This window comes from Artibeus jamaicensis, unplaced genomic scaffold, assembly GCF_021234435.1.
Source record: "Artibeus jamaicensis isolate MK-2021 breed Jamaican fruit bat unplaced genomic scaffold, CSHL_Jam_final scaffold_537, whole genome shotgun sequence".
NCBI classification, from domain to species: Eukaryota; Metazoa; Chordata; class Mammalia; order Chiroptera; family Phyllostomidae; genus Artibeus; species Artibeus jamaicensis.
Window position 1 is genome coordinate 17,565,095 of NW_026522047.1, and position 20,307 is coordinate 17,585,401.

A 20,307-nucleotide genomic window follows, 5' to 3' on the forward strand; every position below is an offset into this window, starting at 1 on the left:
CATAAAGCCTTTTACCTAATGGAAGTTATGTTCATTTCTTTTTCTAAAAAATCCCTATATTTTATCTTTAAATGAGACTCTTGAAAGTTAACCAAATGTGTCTTCTATACATTTCAAAATATGCTACCATCCCTAGGTGGATATGTGTCATACTTCTGTGAGGACGGGAAGGCCCCCAAAAGGGAAAGAGCAGGGGGAGGGAAGAAGGGTGAAGGGCCCTTTAAAATTAGACCAGGGGCTACCCACGAGGATATTTTCAGCGTTACCTAAAATGTGGGTGTGCCAAGATATTTGCTTACTTAGGAACTGGGATGCATTTTTAAACCACTTATAGAGAATCTCATTAGAGAGTATGAAAAACAGAAATGGCATAATATTGTAGCAGCTTTTAAAAGGAGACTCTGAAAGTGAAAGTAATTACAGTTCATTACGGAATGCTGTATTTCAGGCACTGCCATTTAGATCCAAAAGGAATTAGAGACCACTGTAAATAGTTGCCCGTGCTCCGTGAGTGGTCCTTGCTGCATTATTTATGGGAGGACCTTTTATACATAAGTACTAGCATTTGATGCAATTGTGATTTGCATCTGTCATCATAAAATCCTGATTTTGTTATCAGGTTCACCAATAAAAATGACTCAAATTGAAATTTAAAAAGAAACCACCAAAGAAAACTCTGGATTAAATCTGTCAGACAGGATAGCAGCGTGTCTGCTCAGCGTTCGATGCAAAACCTGGTTTCTGGTGACCTTACTGACAGGTTCACGTCTGACGTACCTAATTTCCCAAGGTGTTTTCAAAGATGTGGGCCTTTTGATTAAAATTTTCTCACAAAACCTCCCCAACATTTTTTCCGAGATTTTATTTATTTATTTATTTATTTATTTATTTATTTATTTATTTATTTATAGAGGGGAAGGGAGGGAGAAAGAGAGGGAGAGAAATGTCGATGCAAGAGAGAAACACCAACTGGTTGCCTCTAACATGTGACCCAACCAGGGACCAAACCTGCAACCCAGGTGTGTCCCTTGACCAGAAATCAAACCTGCAACCCTTCACTTAGTGGGGTGAGGCCCAGCCAACTGAGCCACACCAGTCAGAGCTCCAAACATTTTTAAAGGCACTTAAAATTAAATTTACACCCATGTGGATGGAACTGGAAAGCATTATGCTGAGTGAAATAAGGCAGGCGGTGAAAGACAAATACCATATGATCTCACCTTTAGCAGGAACCTAAACAACAAAACAAACAAGCAAGCAAAATATAGCCAAAGACACTGAAATACAGAACAGGCTGACAGGGACCAGAGGGGAGAGGGGAAAGAATTTCAGGGGAAAAGGGGAAGGATTCACAGGAACAAGTATAAAGGACACATGGACAAAAACTAAGGTGGGGGGAAATAGAAGGGAGGTGGGGAGCACTGGGGGGTGGGCTGGGATGGGAGTAAAAGACAGAAAACTGCACTTGAACAATAATTAAATTTACATAGACACTTGTGTCTTATTATTCTTGTGGAATAGTGGATAAAAGGAAAAAAGTATAGTTTATTTTATGGATAATTGTTAATATTAAAGCATTTGGGACACGTTTTATTTTCATGGAGTTCAATGTTTTAGACAAAATGTGTAATAAGTAGTGCATTGCAATACAACATCCAGTGAAAACACAGTTTTAGTTTTAATTATAAGTCTAGCTGTATTATTTGTAACCTACTCCTATACAGATAATTGAAGACTCAGGTGACATGATACATTTCTTCTTACTTTGTTGCTAAGTCAAAAGCTGGTTGAAGTTTCATTTTTTTGGTTATCTGGAAATCAGAAATAAAATTAATTATACAATTAAATTTTATATTGGGTTAGGAAGTAAGAGACACTTGCTTTGAAAAATATTGTTTCCTGTAATTTTCAGACATAGCTTAAAAGGTTAAAAATACTTAACCATCTGTGATATATAAAAATGAATCTCTGATTTTTCAAAAGCAATGTTTCAGTGAAATAAGCCAGTCTGAGAAAGACAAGCACCACGTGATTTCACTCATATGTGGAATATAATGAACAAACCGAACTAATAAGCAAAATAGAGAGACCCACAGAGCAAGCTCCCAGCTCTGGGAGGGATGTGTTGTAGGGTGGAGGGATCGAGCATAAAAGAAAAAAAGAGAGAAAGAACTCATGGACACAACACTGTGGGGATCGTGGGGGGTGGGAAGCAGGTAGTGGAGGTAGAAGAGGGGGTGGGGGATAAGTGGTGATTTAAAAAATGAACAAATAAACTCAGAATTTCAGTATTAGCTTATCAAGTGCTGGTTGAAATTATTCTTATTTTTTGAAAAATTCTATTATACTTGGTATCTTTGCAATGTGGGTACTTAAAAGAAACTTTTTACTTGATTTATCTTACCGAGTTCTTCTTCCAAATGCTCTGAGGTTTGATATAAACTTTCCAATGTGCTTCTTCTAGACTCTAAAGAAAAAAAGTATAAATTTAATGGTTTATGGCAAACAGAACTCACAGTTATTTTGAGCTTGAACCTGGGAATCCCTTCTCAGGGATATGTATCCTCATCACCTGATTGATAAAAGGGTATGTCTTGCCTGTGTTACCAGGGCAGATAATATTGGCTAAAGATGGCTGCAACAATAGCCTCCACTCTGCACGCTCCCAACAGCGTGACCTGGCCACTCCCCATCAAGAGGTGGAATCTAATTGCCCTCCTTTGGGCTAGGCTTAGAACTCTTCTGTGGTCAAGAGAATGTGGAGGAAGTGCCTGCCTGCCTTCTGAGGCTAAATCCAAATAGGCTATGCAGCTTCCCCTCAGTGAGTACTCTTAGGATGCTTACTTTGGCACAGCCGGTCATCATATAAGAAGTCCTCCCACCCTCAGGCTGTCATCCTGGACAGGCCACGCACAGACGCTCCAGGTGATAGTCCCAGCTGGGCCAAGCCTTTCAGCCACTCACCGCGGCTCTAGTCTGGGAGTGGAGCTGTCCTGGACTCTTCAAACCAGCCCCTCTCACAGCTGACTAACACCATTGGCTGACATCAGTTGATGTCCAGTCAAGCCATGCTTGAATTTCTAACCCACATAATTCTTGTGAACTATCACATGCAACTAGAACAGCCACATTTTGGGGATAAGATGACTCGTTAAAGCAATGCTCAGGAGGAAACTTAGTTTAGAGAGCAATATAAAGTATCCAAATAGTGAAATAAGATATGGGAGGTTTATAGGTACATATAGACATGTTAATTTGTTATTGAACTTTCATCTCTGCCCTTCTATCTTTAAGTAGAAGCCACTGGAACTAATCTAGTAAGATGTTCTTTATCCTTTGCTCATGACAGGCCTCCCTTTCCAGGTCCCCTTTCCTTTCTTGTATTCTGCTTTACCAAAGTCTCTGTGTCCTATTGTGTCTGCTCCTTCCACCCACCACAGTTCCTGAAATATTTCCACTGTATTTGCCCCCTATTTTTTGAAATGCCCTTTGCTTTCTCGCTCTAACAGGCACCTGGCTGTCCTCTGTGGACACTGCCAGTCCAGAAGCCCTTTTTTCGTTTTTGTTCTTCTCTGTTTTCTGACCACTGGACCTGGAGATGGGTAGGTGTCCTCCTCACACTCCATCTTTTTCTTTCAGGACATTCGGCCTCCCTCCTTTCCCTAAAGCTCATCTTATTAGTTTACACAATCAAGTTCTGTTGTGATTTACCTACAACGGGTGTCCTTCTCATTTGATTTCAGCATTGGCTCGTTGTCACTTTACTACCACTTCCTTAGTTTAACACACAGAAAATTCTTCCTCAGTTCCTTGACCTCCATCCTTTTAGATCTGGTCCTTCACCCTAGCACGGTCATTAGTTCCCCATTCTTAGACTTAGTCATTGCCAGTGACCGCAGGTCCCCCTCAGACTCAGTTTCCTGCATTTAACTACCTGACTGGTGGCTCTTGTCTTCCTAGATCACTACCTCTAATGCCCTAACCCCAGGAATCTTTCACACTGGTACCTCCCATCCTACCACCTTTTCACTGTTCCTCCCCATTTTGATGTCTTCCTTTCCTTCTTTATGCAATGTAAATGTCATGGTCATTCACTCTTTTGCACATAGCCTGACTACCAATCTCTTGCTGGGAAGACTCACTTCCCAGAAATGTAACCCCAGTTAAATGAACTCCGTCCATGCTTCTCATATACCATATAGCTCAATGTGGCTGGAAAAACACACAACAGGGCCTCACTTTAAATTCATGGCTATTAATGCTTTTTGGTGATTGTTGCAGACCCTGTCCAGCAGAGTCTGCCTGTTGTGGTTGACGAGGAGAATCAATGCACAGGCAACAACAATCCTGTGTGGAAAAAGGGAACAGGCATGACTACTCTCTCAAGGGGAGAGTGCCTATGGTGCCTCGGCCACTCCCTCAAGAGGGGAGCGCCCCGACCCTTGCCTAGACAGGCTTTTATTGTTTTTCTTGGGTCTTACATCAAAGAAAGATTTATTATCTATCACATAGAACATTACTGTCTACATTCTAGGTACAATCAAAGAAATAAAAATAGCATGCAGAGGGGGATGGCAATGAGCTCATTAGCTCTGTCCTTGGGAGAACTCACGCAGGCTTTGGAAGTTACCTTGAGGATAAACAATATACATTTGCTGCTTTAGACCAGGGTGAGGGAGTTTTAGCAAGAGCAAGCCATAACAGTCCGTAAGTATTTTCTAGGCCTGCTTCCCACGGGAAAACTTGGTTTGAAAATCTGGCTCCTGCCCACCACTTTGCACCTGTAGGTTTTCCATACAGAGCTGAGTCATATTTGCCAGGCCAAGAAAAACCGGTCCCCTACAGGTGATTAAACATTCTAGTCACTTCACTCTTCTACTTTCCTGGATGTCTATTCAAATTTTTCTTCTATTTTCTCAAACCTCCAATCTTCTACATGCATCATCATCCTCAGTGATGATTTATTTTCTTGTTTCATGCAGGAAATAAAAGACAAGCTCTGTGTCAAGAGTAACTGCCCCTGCTCTCTCTTCCTTACGCTCCCACAGAAGGCCAACCCTTCTGCTTCCTCACTAGATCTCATCCACTCTTGCCTACCACGCAAGGCAGGGTCTGGTGATTCCTTCTGCCTCCCATGTCAGCTTTTTCCTTTCTACTAGATCTTCTTCATCAGCATAGAAATATTTAGTTGAAGTCACAAGACTAAGTTCTGACTGATGAACGTGGACAGAAGGATACATTCTGCTTCCGGGCCTAAGTGTTAGACATAGGACATTCATTTCTCTAGAAACTTTCCCTTTCCTCAGTCTTGAACATGGAACTATTATCTTATGATTCAGTTTCTACCATGTAGACAATGACAATACCCTAACTTAGTGGTTCTCAACTGGGGGTAATTTTGCCTTACCAGGGACATTTGAAAATATCTGAAGACATTTTTAGTTGTTACATGTAGTAGTTACTGGCATTTAGTGGGAAAAGGCAGGGATGCTGCTAAACATCCAATACTGACCATCACATCCATCCCCATTCTCCTCCCTAACAAAAAATATATCCAGGTCAAAATCTCAATAGTGCAAGACTGAGAAACCCTCTCTTAGAGGATGATGGGGCAACAAGATGGAAGGTCATGGCCCCCTGAATATCAATAGGGATACCCCATACAAATGGCTCACTTAAGAAGTAGAAAAGAAACACACTTATATTCTAAAACTACTGTACTTTTGGGACTCTTGTCATGGAAGCTTAGCTGTTCCCTTAACTAGAATGTTCTATCATTCCTTTTATGTAAAGAGTTAGTGTGAGCTTCTCAGTATAATATTTTTCATTGCATCACAACATATAGAAACCCACTAACATTTTATACTATCTTGATACCTATTTTATACTATCTAATGTTCTACACTCAGCGGTCTTGGTATAGAAGGGTGTAACAATATCTTTTAAGCTGGAGAAATCCTTTCTGGATTTCCTAAGTTTGAAATTATCCCCAAGTGGTCTCAGATAATTGTTTTAAACTCATTCCTCAGATGTTGAGGAATAGTGATTTTTATTGTTGAATATTGTCCAAGTAGCTTCTCTGAGAAGAATAGCTATATCTTTCTATAGCTATTCTTTTCAATTTTAGGTCACGTCTTCTAATTTAAATAGAAGACATTGATGTTCTCTCTGTGCTAGGAAACCTTAGTGATGTTTAATTTACACAGAACACTTAAACTCATCATTCAAGTATCCTGATACTTCTATTTGCAACAAGGAGAGCACTATGGGGTTGTCTGCTCTTGGCTCTGTAATTGCAAAAGCACTGATTTTGATTCCTAACCTAGGTTTTCCGCCATGAGTCTGACCAATGGTGTGATTTGAGATGTTTGATTGGTAAGACTTTGAGGAAGCTGGAAGATGAGGACAGCAGCAAGGGAGACCAGGCCAAGACAAAGCTGAGAGTCTGACATTTGCTTATACTGTCTACATTTCGGTAGAAACAGGCACTTATATGTTGCTAATAGTGAGGACTCTCAAGTGGTAGATCCCTCACAGCGACAGCAAAAGGATATCATTTATACTATCGCTTAGCCCATACTGTACCAAAGAACAATAGAATAAGTTATCGAATGCGGAATTGCAATAAACCCACCACCCCATCCCTCTATTTAAAAACAATGGCATATAACTTTCTAATAATGTAATATTATAAATAAATGAGATTTTAAAATGTTATCCATAGAAAAGTATGAATTGAAATGGAAGAGACACTACCTGGTGGTTTTGTAGCTGAAAAGGTGAATTTTTATAATTTTGTCATGCAAAACATTTGTAGTGGCCTTACTCTAGAAAAAAAAAACAATAACTCACACATAAAGGTTGTGTCAGAGTTTATAGACTTAGACCCCTGGTAATGGATTCAACCTTTCCACAACAAATCAAAAGTATTGCACGCTCACATGAATATACAGCAGTCGTTCCCTTAAATTTAAAACTCACTATAAACAGCAAACACACAGAGCAGGATATGAAGGCTGTATTGTGTCAGTGTGGTCTGCAGAGAATTTCTTCATATGGGTTTCGCCGTGTTGAAATATATGTTGCCGTTCAAAGCCAAAGGGATTACTCCTGAATAGTCATCACAGGGCTTGATTACGTTCGTATATCATATTTAGCCGGACCCTGCAGGCTATTATGCCATTAGCTATGCTGGTCCTGCTGTTGTCAAAAAGTTGATCACCTAATGTTCAAAAGACTCCGCTTTCTGTTCACCTTATCAAGACGGCTCCAAAGGTTTTGTTAAAAATAAAACGAACTGTGTTTTATGAAAATAACGGAGAGTAAATACTATGTGTAAAAATGCTCATATATTATGGGTGATTTTAGCATTATGCCATGAAGAGATTATATTTTGCTTTATTATTTCTGTCCATTTTACTGAAAGTCATAGATTCAGTTTTAGTGGAAACAGTACTTTTTTTCTCACTGATTATAGAGAGTCTCAGGAACTGATTTCTGAGACAAAAAGAAGTCTCTCCCTCTCTCCCATGTATTCAAATCATATAAAATTAAAACCATGGAAGTAAGCCCAGTACATCAATATTAATACAATAGTACATCTACCATGGCCTAATTACAATATGGTTTTGTCAGGCAACCGTACTAAGGAGGAAAGAGTTTTGTTTTGGGGAAATATGTATATAAACTGAAAATCTGCCATTCACACTTGATAATCAGAAAATCACTTCAAATAAGTAATGTTATTTTTAAGTTATTCTTAGACAATGGTTATGTAGTTTCAGTCACTTAACCACAATAGTTAACATTTGTTAAAGAAATGAGTTAAATACATAGTCTTATAAACCCTGAATCCCATTACCAATATAAAGTATAATTTGATGTTTGCTTTTTAACCCATGTTATTATAAATTAGCTATATATGAAGTAACAAAATAATAGTATATCTTTGAAAAAGATATCGACAGTTGTGGTTTCAGTATTTTAAGCAGCCTGTACGAAAGGGTCCAGAGAATCACGTCACTCAGTGGGAGCAATGCTGGCCTTGAAGCTGCCTTGATTGAACAGCTTCTTTCTGACTTGTGTTCACAGAGTGGTACTGGATTGGCATAGGGGCTCGTGCCCTTCTTGGCACACTCCTCCTTATAACCAATGGCATGGAGAATGGCTGGTCAGGGATGCAGCCTGTGATCCTGGAGCACAGCAGATGCTAATTTGGACCTCATTAGCACTGTTCTTGAATTGACAACTTCTCAGCAAGTTTTTATGCTTCCTAGTATTTCTTGTAGTTGGTTGCCTTTGTTGTCTCACCTGATACCACAGTGGAGAAGGGCTGAGTGCAAGTCAAGAAGAAACAGAGGGCACATTCAGCTGGGATTCCAAAGAGACTAACAGGACGATTGCGAGATGAGGACAGGGCTAAGGAGCCCACAGGGATGTGGAAGCACCCAGCGACTTACGATAGAGGGATGCTGTGCCATTACCTTTCCTGAGGCTGAAGGTAAAGGAGGAGAGGATGGTGTTACTGGACCCTGAGTGAGAAACAGATTCAGAAAAGGGGTCACCCGGCAGAACCTAGAAGCAGTGGTTGTAGAGTGTGACAGCTGCCAGAACCGAGCCGAAGTCAGAGGCAGGGAGATAATTCCCTGACTTCTTCACCCTCTTCACCTCTGACCTCCTGCTGGTGGCTCCCCTTATATAAATCCAGACCAGAAAGCCAGAAGGCAAGTGAACCTGTGAGATGCATCTGAAGTCAGTGTCTTGTGTGTGTGTGTGTGAAATAGCATATAAGAGAGTTTGGAAAACACACAAACTCCATGCTCTTTTCATGAACAGACTACTTTAGAACAAAGGATTATATAGAGTCTGGCAGAAGTAATGCCGGCTTGAGTGTAGTTGGTAGGGTACGTGAATGTCTCACATGAGATGGACGGCAGTTTGAACATTTCACCTAAAATGTCCTGTGGTGTGCTTGAGTGTGATATTGTTATGTTACAGAATTACATGTTTATGATTTTGTAATAAAATATTTTGTAATACAAAAGGGGCATTATTTGTATGGGACCCTGTATAGTAGATAGTATTTTCAATGAATAATCTAGAGATGCCAAAATTAATGTTTTTGCAAAACACTAATTTTCCAATATATGAGGAGATTTCCAAACAAAAGACACTGTAGATGTACAATATCCAGTCCACATATTATAAGATGAGTAAACATGGACCTTGACATCTGCACAGTTCCTAGTGATTTCTAATTCCTGGAAATAGATCTTCTTTGAAAAACCAAAACAATTCTCCCTCCAGTACTACTGAAAGCTAGTTAGAAATGCAGACCTAGTAAGTCAGAATCTGCATTTTAAAAGGATCTCAAGGTGATTCATTTGTTCATGAAAATGGGAGACTCACTGTTTTATATAACCTTATTCTTACTTACACTATTTAACAAAGAAGAAAAATAGTGTGTTCTGTAAAAGGTGAAGTAATAGTTGCTTGTCTTTTGTTCAGTTGCAACATTCAGAGCATGAGTAGGAATGAAATGTTCCCACAGATTGAGAATGTAGTTTGTACTAGAGAATGCAAATAGGACTTTTTAATGAAAACCTCTCAACCACCTTATGCTCCAGGTATTATTTTCCCTGTTGAACAGGAGAGGAAACCAAAGGTTGGGGGATTAACTCGCTCCATATCACACATACAGAGCTGGAGATTCAAACCCAGGTTGGTTTGGATCCAAAGCTCAGGCTTTTCCTTAAAAAAAAAAAATTAATGGAATCTATTGGGTGACACTGGTCAATAAAGCCACACAGGTTTCGAGTGTACAAGTGTGACACATCATCTGCATGCTGCACCGTCTACTCACCACCCAAAGTCAAGTCTCTTACCGCCCCCAAGTCTCCCCTTTGCACTCTTCCACCCGCCCCCGCACCTGCCTTTCCCAACAACCCTGCTGCTGTCTGTATCTATTCGTTTTTTTTCCTTCTCAATCCCTTCACTTTTTTCACCCAGCCCTCCAATCCCACTCCCCTCTGACAGCTGTCAGTCTATGATCTATAATTCTGTGTCTATTTGGTTTGTTTTTGTTTTTATTTTGTTCACACCTAAGTGAAATCATATGGCATTTGTCTTCTATGCACCTGACTTCTACACCCATCTTCACTGCAGCGAATTCAGAGAAAGGTGAGCAATGGGAAAGGTTCCTCAGCCCCTACATTGTGTTGGGCAAGGAGCAGTTGATTTACCGGACTTTGCAGAGAGCTGCTGTGGAAAGCCTACATAGTTCTCAATTGTTGTTGGTCTATTTAATTTCTTGTTTTCTAGAGACTGCTTCTAATGCAGCAGATAGAAAAATTGCCATGTGCCCCGGGGATGTCCCTGCAGGCCACGGCTCTGACACACAGGCCAGGACAACTGAGCCTGGACTAATCCCAACCCAGGGTCTGCATCATGTGAGTTGTTGTTGCCTTTATTTCATTTCACTTTGACTCAACTCCTAACGGATTCTGCTTCATAAAGTCAGAAAGAGAGGGGAAGAAAGCAATTTATTCATGTTTTTGCTGGAGCTCGCTGCAGACATGAAATTTCTCTAAAAATGCAAATCATCTGGTCCAACACAAGTGAAGCTCTGGAGCTAAAGCTCTTAGAGGCGAGCGCTTTCCCAGGGCTAATGTTTTTATGCCGAGTGATTGAATAAATCGATCCATTTATTACAACATCTTCACTTAAGTTTTTTATCCCTAGATGAATGTGTGTAAGGGTACGAGAGGACTTTTCTTTATCACTAAGAAAATTGATTACACTTGTTAATTTGGCTTTTAATCTTAGGTATGTCAAAATAAATGCCATAAACGAGTGTAGAATAAATCAATACAGATCTCTTCAATATCAGATTGATCAAAAAGGATTTAGTGGGACTCTAGGATGTAAAATCCGAATGTACAAACTAAGCCCTTACTTATGTAATATGACTTGAGGCGCGCTCAGTGTCTGAAAGAAACTCTGAAAACAGAAATGGTGCACTTCTGTTGCATTACAGAAAAATCCCCAGAAGGCCTATCTATCCAAGGTATTTAATGTGAACATTCATTTTTAAAAGATTTCTTGTCTCTTGTCCAGCCGTTCTTGTTAATTCAAGGTGCACCATATCACAGATTTTTATATGCTACATAAAGCGAAAATTACACTTAACAAGTGTAAGGTTGGTCATAAAAAATAGATAAAACAACACTCTTAAAAGCCAAGATATCACCAGGAAAGGCTATCAGTCATTCTTGGAGAGAAAGTGAAGACAATGAGAAATAAAAATCATACACAAAGACTCCTAAAATGCTGCTCAGACCAGGTCTCAGCTATTACGACATGTGTTTTTGCAGCAACCGAGCAGCAAAGCGATCGCTCAGTGCACACCTTTGATTGAATGTATTTTTTACTTCACTTGTATAATAATGAATGAGACAGAGATTCATGCTACTCCACTCCCAGAATGACGTAAATTTTAAGCTGCTTTTCCAGTAGTGGATATAGTTTATGTTGAACGCGTGCTGTGTCTCTCAACTGGTAACCCCTATTCATTTTTCATTCATCCAACACATATTCATTGAGTACCCAGCAAGTGAAAGGCATTGTGAGGCAGGTTCTGGGGCACTATTTGCAGCAGTGCTCAAATTAGATGGGTTCAGGAGTACCTGGCAGAGGGGGGCAGTGGGGAGCTCCACCTCCAGCCATGGCATGATTCTTTGGATTAGTGCTTGGTCTTCAGAGAAAAAATGAGAGTTTGATGTACAATTTATTAAAGTAATTAATTTAGGATAGACTAGTAATGTGCAGAGGGTTTCAAAACAAATACTATGACACTATCAGGATATGTAAATGCATTTAAATGCTTGTCTTGGCAAAAGTAAGACTGTTGGGTTTTCCATGGTAGGACTCAGAATCTTCAATAGCTCGGTTGGTTGGTCAAACATTTGCAAAGCAGAAAATCTCTGCGTTAGAGCCCGTCTCCTCAACACGTGTACATTATACATCTGTGCATGTATTTTGACTTACAGATGAGGAGTCATTTTTGAAAACGTTTTTGTACTTTGAATTTAAGTATACAATCACCACTTATTTATAGTCTGCAGTTTATAATAATCTTTTCTTTTCAAAACTAATATATTTATCTCTGTACCTACAGTACCTTGCATAATGTCTTAGAGATAGTACATACTTAATGTTTTCTGAATGAACATGGTTTGTAGCTTATGATTTACTTTAAAAAATGTGACATCATAAAGTATTGCTTGGCACATATAACCAATCAATGTCTGTTGAAAGAAAGAATGAATGAATACATTTACTCTTAACATTTTAGGTGAGTGCACAAAAGATATATAATTAAGACAAAGATATTAGATTGAAATGCTGGGTAATTTTTTAAAAATCACCTGAAGATCAGTGGACCACTCTTTAATGAGTGTATAAGAAATACTCAATTCTTAAGTTTTCTCATCTTATAAGTAAGAAAAATCCTAAACTTTTGGTCACAACTTTTGTAGTGCTTCAGAGAAACAATGAGATTAAAAAAAAGTTTGAACTATAAAAGTTTAATTGAAAACTGAGAAACTTTTGTCTCACAAATGACTTTAATTTGAAATAATAAAAGTTCATAAATAGAAAATATCTTTAAGTATATGAATATTTTTTTTGCTTTCATATAAATCACCTTTCAGCCTATATACTCATTAGGCAGTTCTGGATATAGTTCATTTAAGATGATTGATTGAAAAATCCTTCTTGTAAATACAAAATTTGGGCTTCAAAAATTGTAACTTTCCATTTTTTTGAAGAACTAACAGCTAAATTACTGAAGTCTTATTTCCCAGTCCAACTGCATAGCCATTACTATGTACAGTGAAAATTATCCAAGTTTATCTCACTATGAGTATTCCCTTGGCCCTCTCTCAACAACAGGTGTTTTGATAGAATTACCTTACATGCCAATACCTCTAGTGATTGACACTGTTGATCTTACAGAAAAAAAGGAGATTGTTATGCACAGTTGCTTCATATAATTTAAAACAGTTAAGTTTAATTAAATACTCATTTAATTTTTCCTTCCTCTGTGAAGCTTTCCCTAAATTAGGTGGTTCTCCTTTGCTCTTCACGGCACCACACATCTTAATTTTAGAATTTACCAGATTGTGCTAGATGCCAAGTTCCTTCAACCCAGAAACCTCTGTAATGATGATAGTCAGCATTCTGGAGCCTAGCAGGTTCCCAAGCATTAGCTCATCTAAATTGTGGGGATAACAGTATCACCCCCGTATTACAAGTGAAATGGGTAGAGGGCCAAGGAGTCCAAGTGACACAGCAGGTAAATGGCAGGGCCACAGTCGGAACCTGGGCTGTCTGATCCTGGAGGTGGCGCTCTTCATCACTCTTCCTTTAGCTGAGTGAATCCCCACTCCACCGAGTCCTATTCCCCACATCTGTCTTTCCAAACTCTGCTTAGGGTAGCTGAGCCCTGGACTTCCTATTTTCCTAGTGAAAAAACATTGTGTCTCAAATTTGTTTTGGAAAATGCCCAGAAATTAAGGATATTTAGTCAGTCTACCCCTCTTTCCAGGGCTAGGAGGCCCAGTGAGGGTTGGGCGGGCGGAGCATGTGCCACAGGACGTAACAGGACATGGTGCCCTTGGCTGGTCAAAGTCTGACTCCCAGGTTATGACCAGGTGTGTACTTCATGATGCTAGACTCTGCTACAAGAATTTAGTTGTGGCACTTTTGGAACATAAGAAACTGGTGTTGCTGAGGCTATTAAGAAACTCTAGAGAGTATGCATAAAGATTCTTATTCCTTCCTGCATTATTTTTACAGCTGGGATGGCACAGAAATCGGTTTGCAGAGTAAATAAATCTAACAGCTAGAAATAAAAGAAATCCTTGAAAACACTGAAAAAGTTTTGTTTACACACATCAGTGTGAACTAATCTTCCTTCCTCCTCCCTTCTGTCCTTTTTTCTCACTCCCTCCCTTTACCTTTCCTTTCTCCACGCCCCCGGCTCTTCTTTTAAAACAAAATAGTGGATCCAAGTAGTAGATTGAAGTAAAGGTTAGATTCGATTAGGCCATATATATAAAACATCTTTGAATAAAATTTTCTTTTCAGAAGAGATTTTAATGGAAATATAAAGCAAAGAAAGATTGTGGAAAACCCAAAACAAAATAAATTTCTCAGATAGGACTTTTTTTTTCCCCAGCTAAAGCACTAGCTAACTTGGCCTGACATCATGAGAGAAGTCAGTCCTCAGGCCCTGGGCCTTTGACGCCTCGCCTGCATTAGTCAGAGACCTCTTGCCCCAGCAGGAAAGGCCAGGTGAGTCTCTAGATCTCACATGGAACATGTTCTCAGGAAAAGGGCTTTCAAAAAAGAAGAAACTTTGAAAAGCATCATGGGCCTTACGAGGGTGGGAGTGTGCAACGTAGTCAATTCCACCCCGACAGTCAGATTTCACCTGAATATGTGTTTTCAGTGCTCTAACTTGGAAATTTTCTGTTACATCACTCACAGATCACTGAAAACAGGCGCCTGGCCATGCTCTGCCCAAGGTCCGGTCACACTGTTTTCAAGCTCAAAACAGATATTGATTTTCATTTCAAACTCTAATGCCCAAATTAGCAGTGTCAGGTTGAATTAGAGGTGGATGGCTCATAGAGTTCAAAAGTGAACAAGCTGCACAGCCAGACTGCGTTTTCTGGGCTATTTTGTTCTTCTTGTGCCCTAAAGACAACAAAGCACTGAGTGCAAGGCACCCTCAGTCTCATGGAACCCAAAGAAATACGTGGTCCAATTCCATCATTGGACCGTGTCTTCAGCACATTGGTTTCCTTCATTCAGGGGTGAATACATACAGTCTGAGGATTATTAAAGATTGCTTTAATTTTCTTCTGCTGGGCATTTTGCTTATTTAGCTTTTAAGGAACCCAGGCTGGCATAGCGGTTGACATGGACAGAGCACTCCACCGAGAGTCCCGTAAAGCGGGGCGGGCAGCGCAGCCACTGAATTACGGCATCAGCAGGGTGTGGGTCCTTTTATGTCCAGGATTTGACTGAGCAGAAATAACCACAGATTGGGCTGTGGAGAGCTTCCCTCGCCTGGAGCAGTTCCTCAAAGGAGCAAGCAGAACCCCACAGCAGGGACAGTTGGAGCATTCGTTCACTGGGAGAAGCAAATGCCCACAAACCCAAGGCTTGATTTCTCAACAAGGAAGACAGGAGTGGCTTACTTATCAGTGAGGAAGAGCAGAGCTAGAATCCCTTTGGGGGCAGGGCGGGAAGGCAAGGAGTACTGCTGCCCTCTGGAATGCATCTAGGTCTGCACAGACAGTATCCCACTGTTCAGCTGGTTGCTTATTCTCACTCTGAATGAAGAAGGTTTCGGTTAGATATCTCCCATGTAGAGATGTGTGTTTTCGCAGTATGTGTATTGTGTATGTGTTGTGAGTGTGTTAGAGAGAGAAAAAGAGAGAGAGAGAAAGGAAGGCAGCGGGAGAGATGAAGAGTGAATAGGTTATCAGCAGCAGAGAGAGAGCTTCAGGGTTCCTCAAATACAGATTTTCCAGGATCAAAGGAGATGCATCAGGTAAATAAATGCCTGCAGGTTTCCCGAGCTGCCTTTGCCTATACGTTCCAGTCCCACAAAGGGTGCAGCCCGGGTGCTGAGTCACTCCAAGAGCACAGTGGGGAGATGCAGTAGGTGTCTCTGATAAGCAGGACGGGTGGTGGCCTCTCTGTGTCCCCACAGGTGACATGAATGTCCCTCTCCCCAACTCTCCAGTATGCTGTCACCTGCTTATTTGTCTGTACTAGAACACTTGGATGGCTGGATTGTGTTTTATTTAGTTGATATTTCCAGGGCTTGGAAAATGTCTGGCTTATAATTTGTACTCAAGTAAAAGTTGATGAATTAATGGCCAGTCCGACTACCCTGTAGGGATGGTGAGTATGTATTAGAGATGGAGAGAGGGAGCTGTCCCCTCACCCTGTCATAATTCAGGAGTGAAAATCTGAAAAGTTAAGAGGAAACTAGACATGGATTGCTTGTCATTCTTCATCAATAGCCCACCCCCCCAGATTCGGAGAGCAAATCAGTGCTGAACACCAACACCCAGAGGCCTGGTGTGGGGGAGGGACTATCCCCAGTTTTGACTGAGCGCATGCCACATTCACAGTAGGACTATCACACAAAGGTCTGAGAAGGTGGTAGGAGTTGGTAGACTGCCTAGTAAGGCAGGAGTGGGCAAGACCCTGGAGGGAAAGGGCAGACAGCACTCTGAGTCAAGTGAGAGAAAGTAGAAGGAGTTTGTTCCTGAACAGAGAACAAGAAAAGGGGATGGTGGCAGGTGGGCTGAGGACCTCCAGCCGTGGAGCTGGGACTGGCCCTCGATGTGGGGTGGGGAGGCAGACAACTTCAGAGTGGCTAGTCATGGCAGTGTTCCTTGTTTGGCGTAGCAAGCAAAGCTTGGGCAGGTGACAGAGAGTGGGGAGTGAAGAGTAGCTCTTCCTGTTTTTAAACAGAGTTTAGTTAATGTCTGAACTCTAGGCCGCAGTTCAGTTGTTAACCACAGTCGTGCTTACTGCTCCACAGGTGGAAGCAGTAAACTACTGCTGATCAAAAAATCTTTGCACCTTTAGAAACTGCAGGTCTTCTGATATACGACACAGCGCTCTCTGCCCACCCTGCCGGAGCTCATACTATGCTGACGTTTTCAATAATTTATGGAACAGCACAGTCAAGAGTCGGGAGGGTGGAAGACAGAAAGACTCCTCAAGGTTTTGAAATACACTGTATATGGTTTATTATTCAAGTGCTAATATGAAGATAGCAGTGTGCTCCTAAAGGCATTTTTTCTCTTGCCTGCAGTGCTGGCCTCTAGCACTCACGCTAAAAGAAAGGGCACTGTCACCTCGCAATGTTTTTCTCCTTTTGTCCGCAGAATGCCACACCAGGGGAACCTATTTGCAAAGACATGCTTAGCTTTCTGCATTGCAGGTGGGAAGCACAGCCAGCTCCCTCCGTCTGAACTCCCTGCTCAGCGACTGATGGTGAGAACGAAGCTCGGGCTCCTAGAGTGTGAGGAGTTTATACACGAGCCTTCAGCTTGTAGCTCCTCTGTACCAGCCCTAGGGGAGGATAGATTTTATAAATAAAATATCTGTGAACAGCAGTAGTCACAGCATTATTACAGACTTAAAAAAAAAAGATATCAAAGGGCATGGTTCCATGAAGGGAGCAACAAGTCGGCGTTTGCAGCTCTGAGCCGTCCATGGCTGCACTGCCACGCAGGACTTGTTAGTGGGCTCGGAGAAGGATGGGGGGTTGCAGCAAGTGTTAGGAATGTTAGAAACGCCACACGTTCCAAATACACTTGGTGTTGACTTTCCATAACTGGCTTAACGTTATGATGTGAGATATTTGTATTTCTGGATAAATGGTGAGGTTTTTGGCTGAACCCTAACTGCAAGGAATTAAAATAGTCATGATTTTCTGTCCAGTTAGAGCCTCCTGTAAATATGTAACATAGCGACATAAAGGTTTAAAGCACTTTCCATGTTTAGTTTAAACAAAAGTTCTATTCTCAGGTGACTGTGATGTCTTGGTGGAGGTGAAAGAGTGTGGTTAGAGAAATGCCGTGGCGGAGAGTTTCTCAGAGCCCCAGTTCTGTAGGTTGGTCTGGTGTCTGCCTCCTTCCTTCCAGATGTGATGAAGATATAAATTGAAGGTTCTGCATTGCGGGTCCAAATGGAGCTTAAAGAATGACCCAGAGTCAAATCCAGACTATTCCAGAAACTCATTTAGGAACTTCAACTTAAAAAGACCAGGAGCAGAACCATAGAAATGAAGATCACATGGAGGGTGAGCAACAGGGAAGTGGGAGAAGGAGAAGGTGGGAGAAGGTACAGAAAATAAGTAGCATAGATGGTAGGTAGAAAATAGACAGGGGGGAGGGCAAGACTAGTATGGGAAATGTAGAATCTAAAGAACTTGAGACACATGGTCATAAACTAAAGGGGGGATAGTGGGGGAGGGGGTGTACAGGGTGGAGGGGAATAAGGGGGGGAAATAGAACAACTGTAATGGCATAATTAATAAAATATATTTTTAAAAAAGAAGAAAAAAAAGACTTTTGGTCTTCTTAAAACGAATACATCTCCTGATTCAACACATTACAGTTTACTGAAATTCAACTCTCACGTTTAAACAGAATCAGATCCCATGATTTTCTTCAGCAAGGTCCTTAGCCAGGTTCAGATGTCTACCTATTATGCTCATATTTTAGAAATCTTATTAAGTAGATATTACACCCATGAAGTTTAAAGTGATACCTACATCCTACAGGTAGCATTAGGAAAACAGAATAAAATTAGGTATCTGAAGTCTAATATGATTTTTCCTCCAAAGTACTGTCGGCAGACTATCAAAATTTTCACTGTTTAAGGAGAAGTTCAGGAGAGTAAAGAGATAGATCCTAGCAGGATTAAGGCAAGTTGCCTTTGTGTGGACAAGCTGATTTTCAACATTAACTAACCATCTTCTGTACCATTTAACCACAAATACATTCTTAGATGCTGGCAGCTACCCAGGCCCTTTATCTCCTTTTATGGTCTAGGAACTAACCCCCAATTACACAAATTGGAGTAGGTCAAGTAACGACGAGCACGAGGGCATAGAAATTATGAAAAAAAGATTCTCTTGTGTCACAAATTATTCATGAAAAACAATTCCTCCTCTCCTATTCTTTAGTCATTGGTAATCTTTCTAGAACAAATATACTCAAGTAAGCTTCCAATACACACTTCGTGCAATGCATGAATAACCAATGTTGAAATAAGAGCTGGATGATAGGTTTTGATTCTGGGGGGTCAAAGCTGCCTTGTATTTCTCTGAGTAAGATGTGGGAGTTGCAGGAAATTTTACTTGCATATGATCCCTCACCAGATTTTTTTTCAATAGACTTGTCTCTATGCTCCTTTTTACTTTTTTTTTTTAGCATGGTGTGGCATACATAATTTAAATAACCAGGGAATGTCTTTGGGCTCAAAACCACCTGCTGGCTTATATTAGCTAATTAATGGTGATTTATCTGAGTTACTAATATGAGTGGAGCTGATTGCCTTTAGGAATTTGGGAAATGTTATAAGAATTCTGATTAAAATTATGCCTTTTGTGATGGACGGTCTCCTTAAAAGTCTTTTTAAAATGTTGCATGTTAGCAGACTAAACAACAACAACTGCCAGATGGACAACTTCGCGTTGTTCTGAGGCTCCGATCATGGCTTCTGCAGCTGGCTTTCCCGTGCAACTCCACTTCTCCCCTGCCAGGCTTCTCCTCATTTTGCCTCTTACATTAGGGCTTATTTGCCTTTGACTACTTGAAAAATAGAACTGCTCTCAAATCCATAGAGCTTAATCATTTTCACAAAAACTGAGACAGTAGATTCATTTTAGCCAAACTGCGCGTCAGGTGGACCTGACTCCCAGAGCCTGAACGTACGGATTTCACGCGGCACAATGTCCGAAGGAGAAACATCCCAGAAAGCTCTCAGCAGTTTATGTCAGTGTCGTTTCTTCTCTTCTCTGCTGGCCTCAGCACCTCTTACAGCAGCGTAGTCTGTAGAGAACACGAGCTGGCCCCTCTATGTACTGCGATCCCTCTGCCAGTACAGCCAACCGGCATTACCTCCACTGCATGGTGGCCAGTGGTACTTGCAGTACACGCTTAGGGCTCGCTGAAACATTAATCCTATCAACTGTGTTCAACTTTTATTCCAGGATGGTGCACAGTTATGAACACATGATTACTGCTTTGAGACTTCTGGATTTAGGAATAGTTTCTCTAGTTTAATCAATCCCTCCCATTGCCTTCCCCCCCCACAAAAAAAAGTAATGCAAGTAACGATAAGATGCATACAGTGTTTAATGTGTATATATATATACACATATATATTTGTTTCTATTAATTAATTCACAATTTGAGCAGGAAATTTAAAGTACCTTTTACGAAAAAGGTACTTTCCACAATGCATTGTTCTTAAAATTTTAACTATTAAAATAACTAAAAATAGTCATAAAAGGATTCGGGGCTAAAAATAAAAGATGAGAATTAAGTTCTCAGTGACTGAAGACTCATGGTTGGTCTGGTTTATCTAACACTAAGGAGTGTGACTGATGTATCGTTTTCCACTTTTTCTTATTTCTGATATGCTTGCAGGGCATAAAAACCTTTTCTTCAAAAAATGAAAAAAATATACCCATATTCTACATCA

At 40.6% G+C, this 20,307-nt stretch overlaps 1 protein-coding gene across 2 annotated transcripts in view; it reads right to left on the reverse strand.

The window, feature by feature from the left end:
- Positions 1-1,612: 1,612 nt before the first annotated feature.
- Positions 1,613-20,307, reverse strand: part of TTC29 (tetratricopeptide repeat domain 29) — a 592,695-nt gene continuing 574,000 nt past the window's right edge. For both annotated transcript variants that reach the window (XM_037162386.2, XM_037162388.2), the window contains 2 exons: positions 2,405-2,467; positions 1,613-1,811 (listed from right to left, as the gene is read on the reverse strand). In XM_037162386.2, coding sequence (XP_037018281.2) covers positions 1,777-1,811; positions 2,405-2,467 — 98 coding nt within the window. In that variant the 3' untranslated portion in view covers positions 1,613-1,776. The remainder of the gene's footprint in view (positions 1,812-2,404; positions 2,468-20,307) is intronic.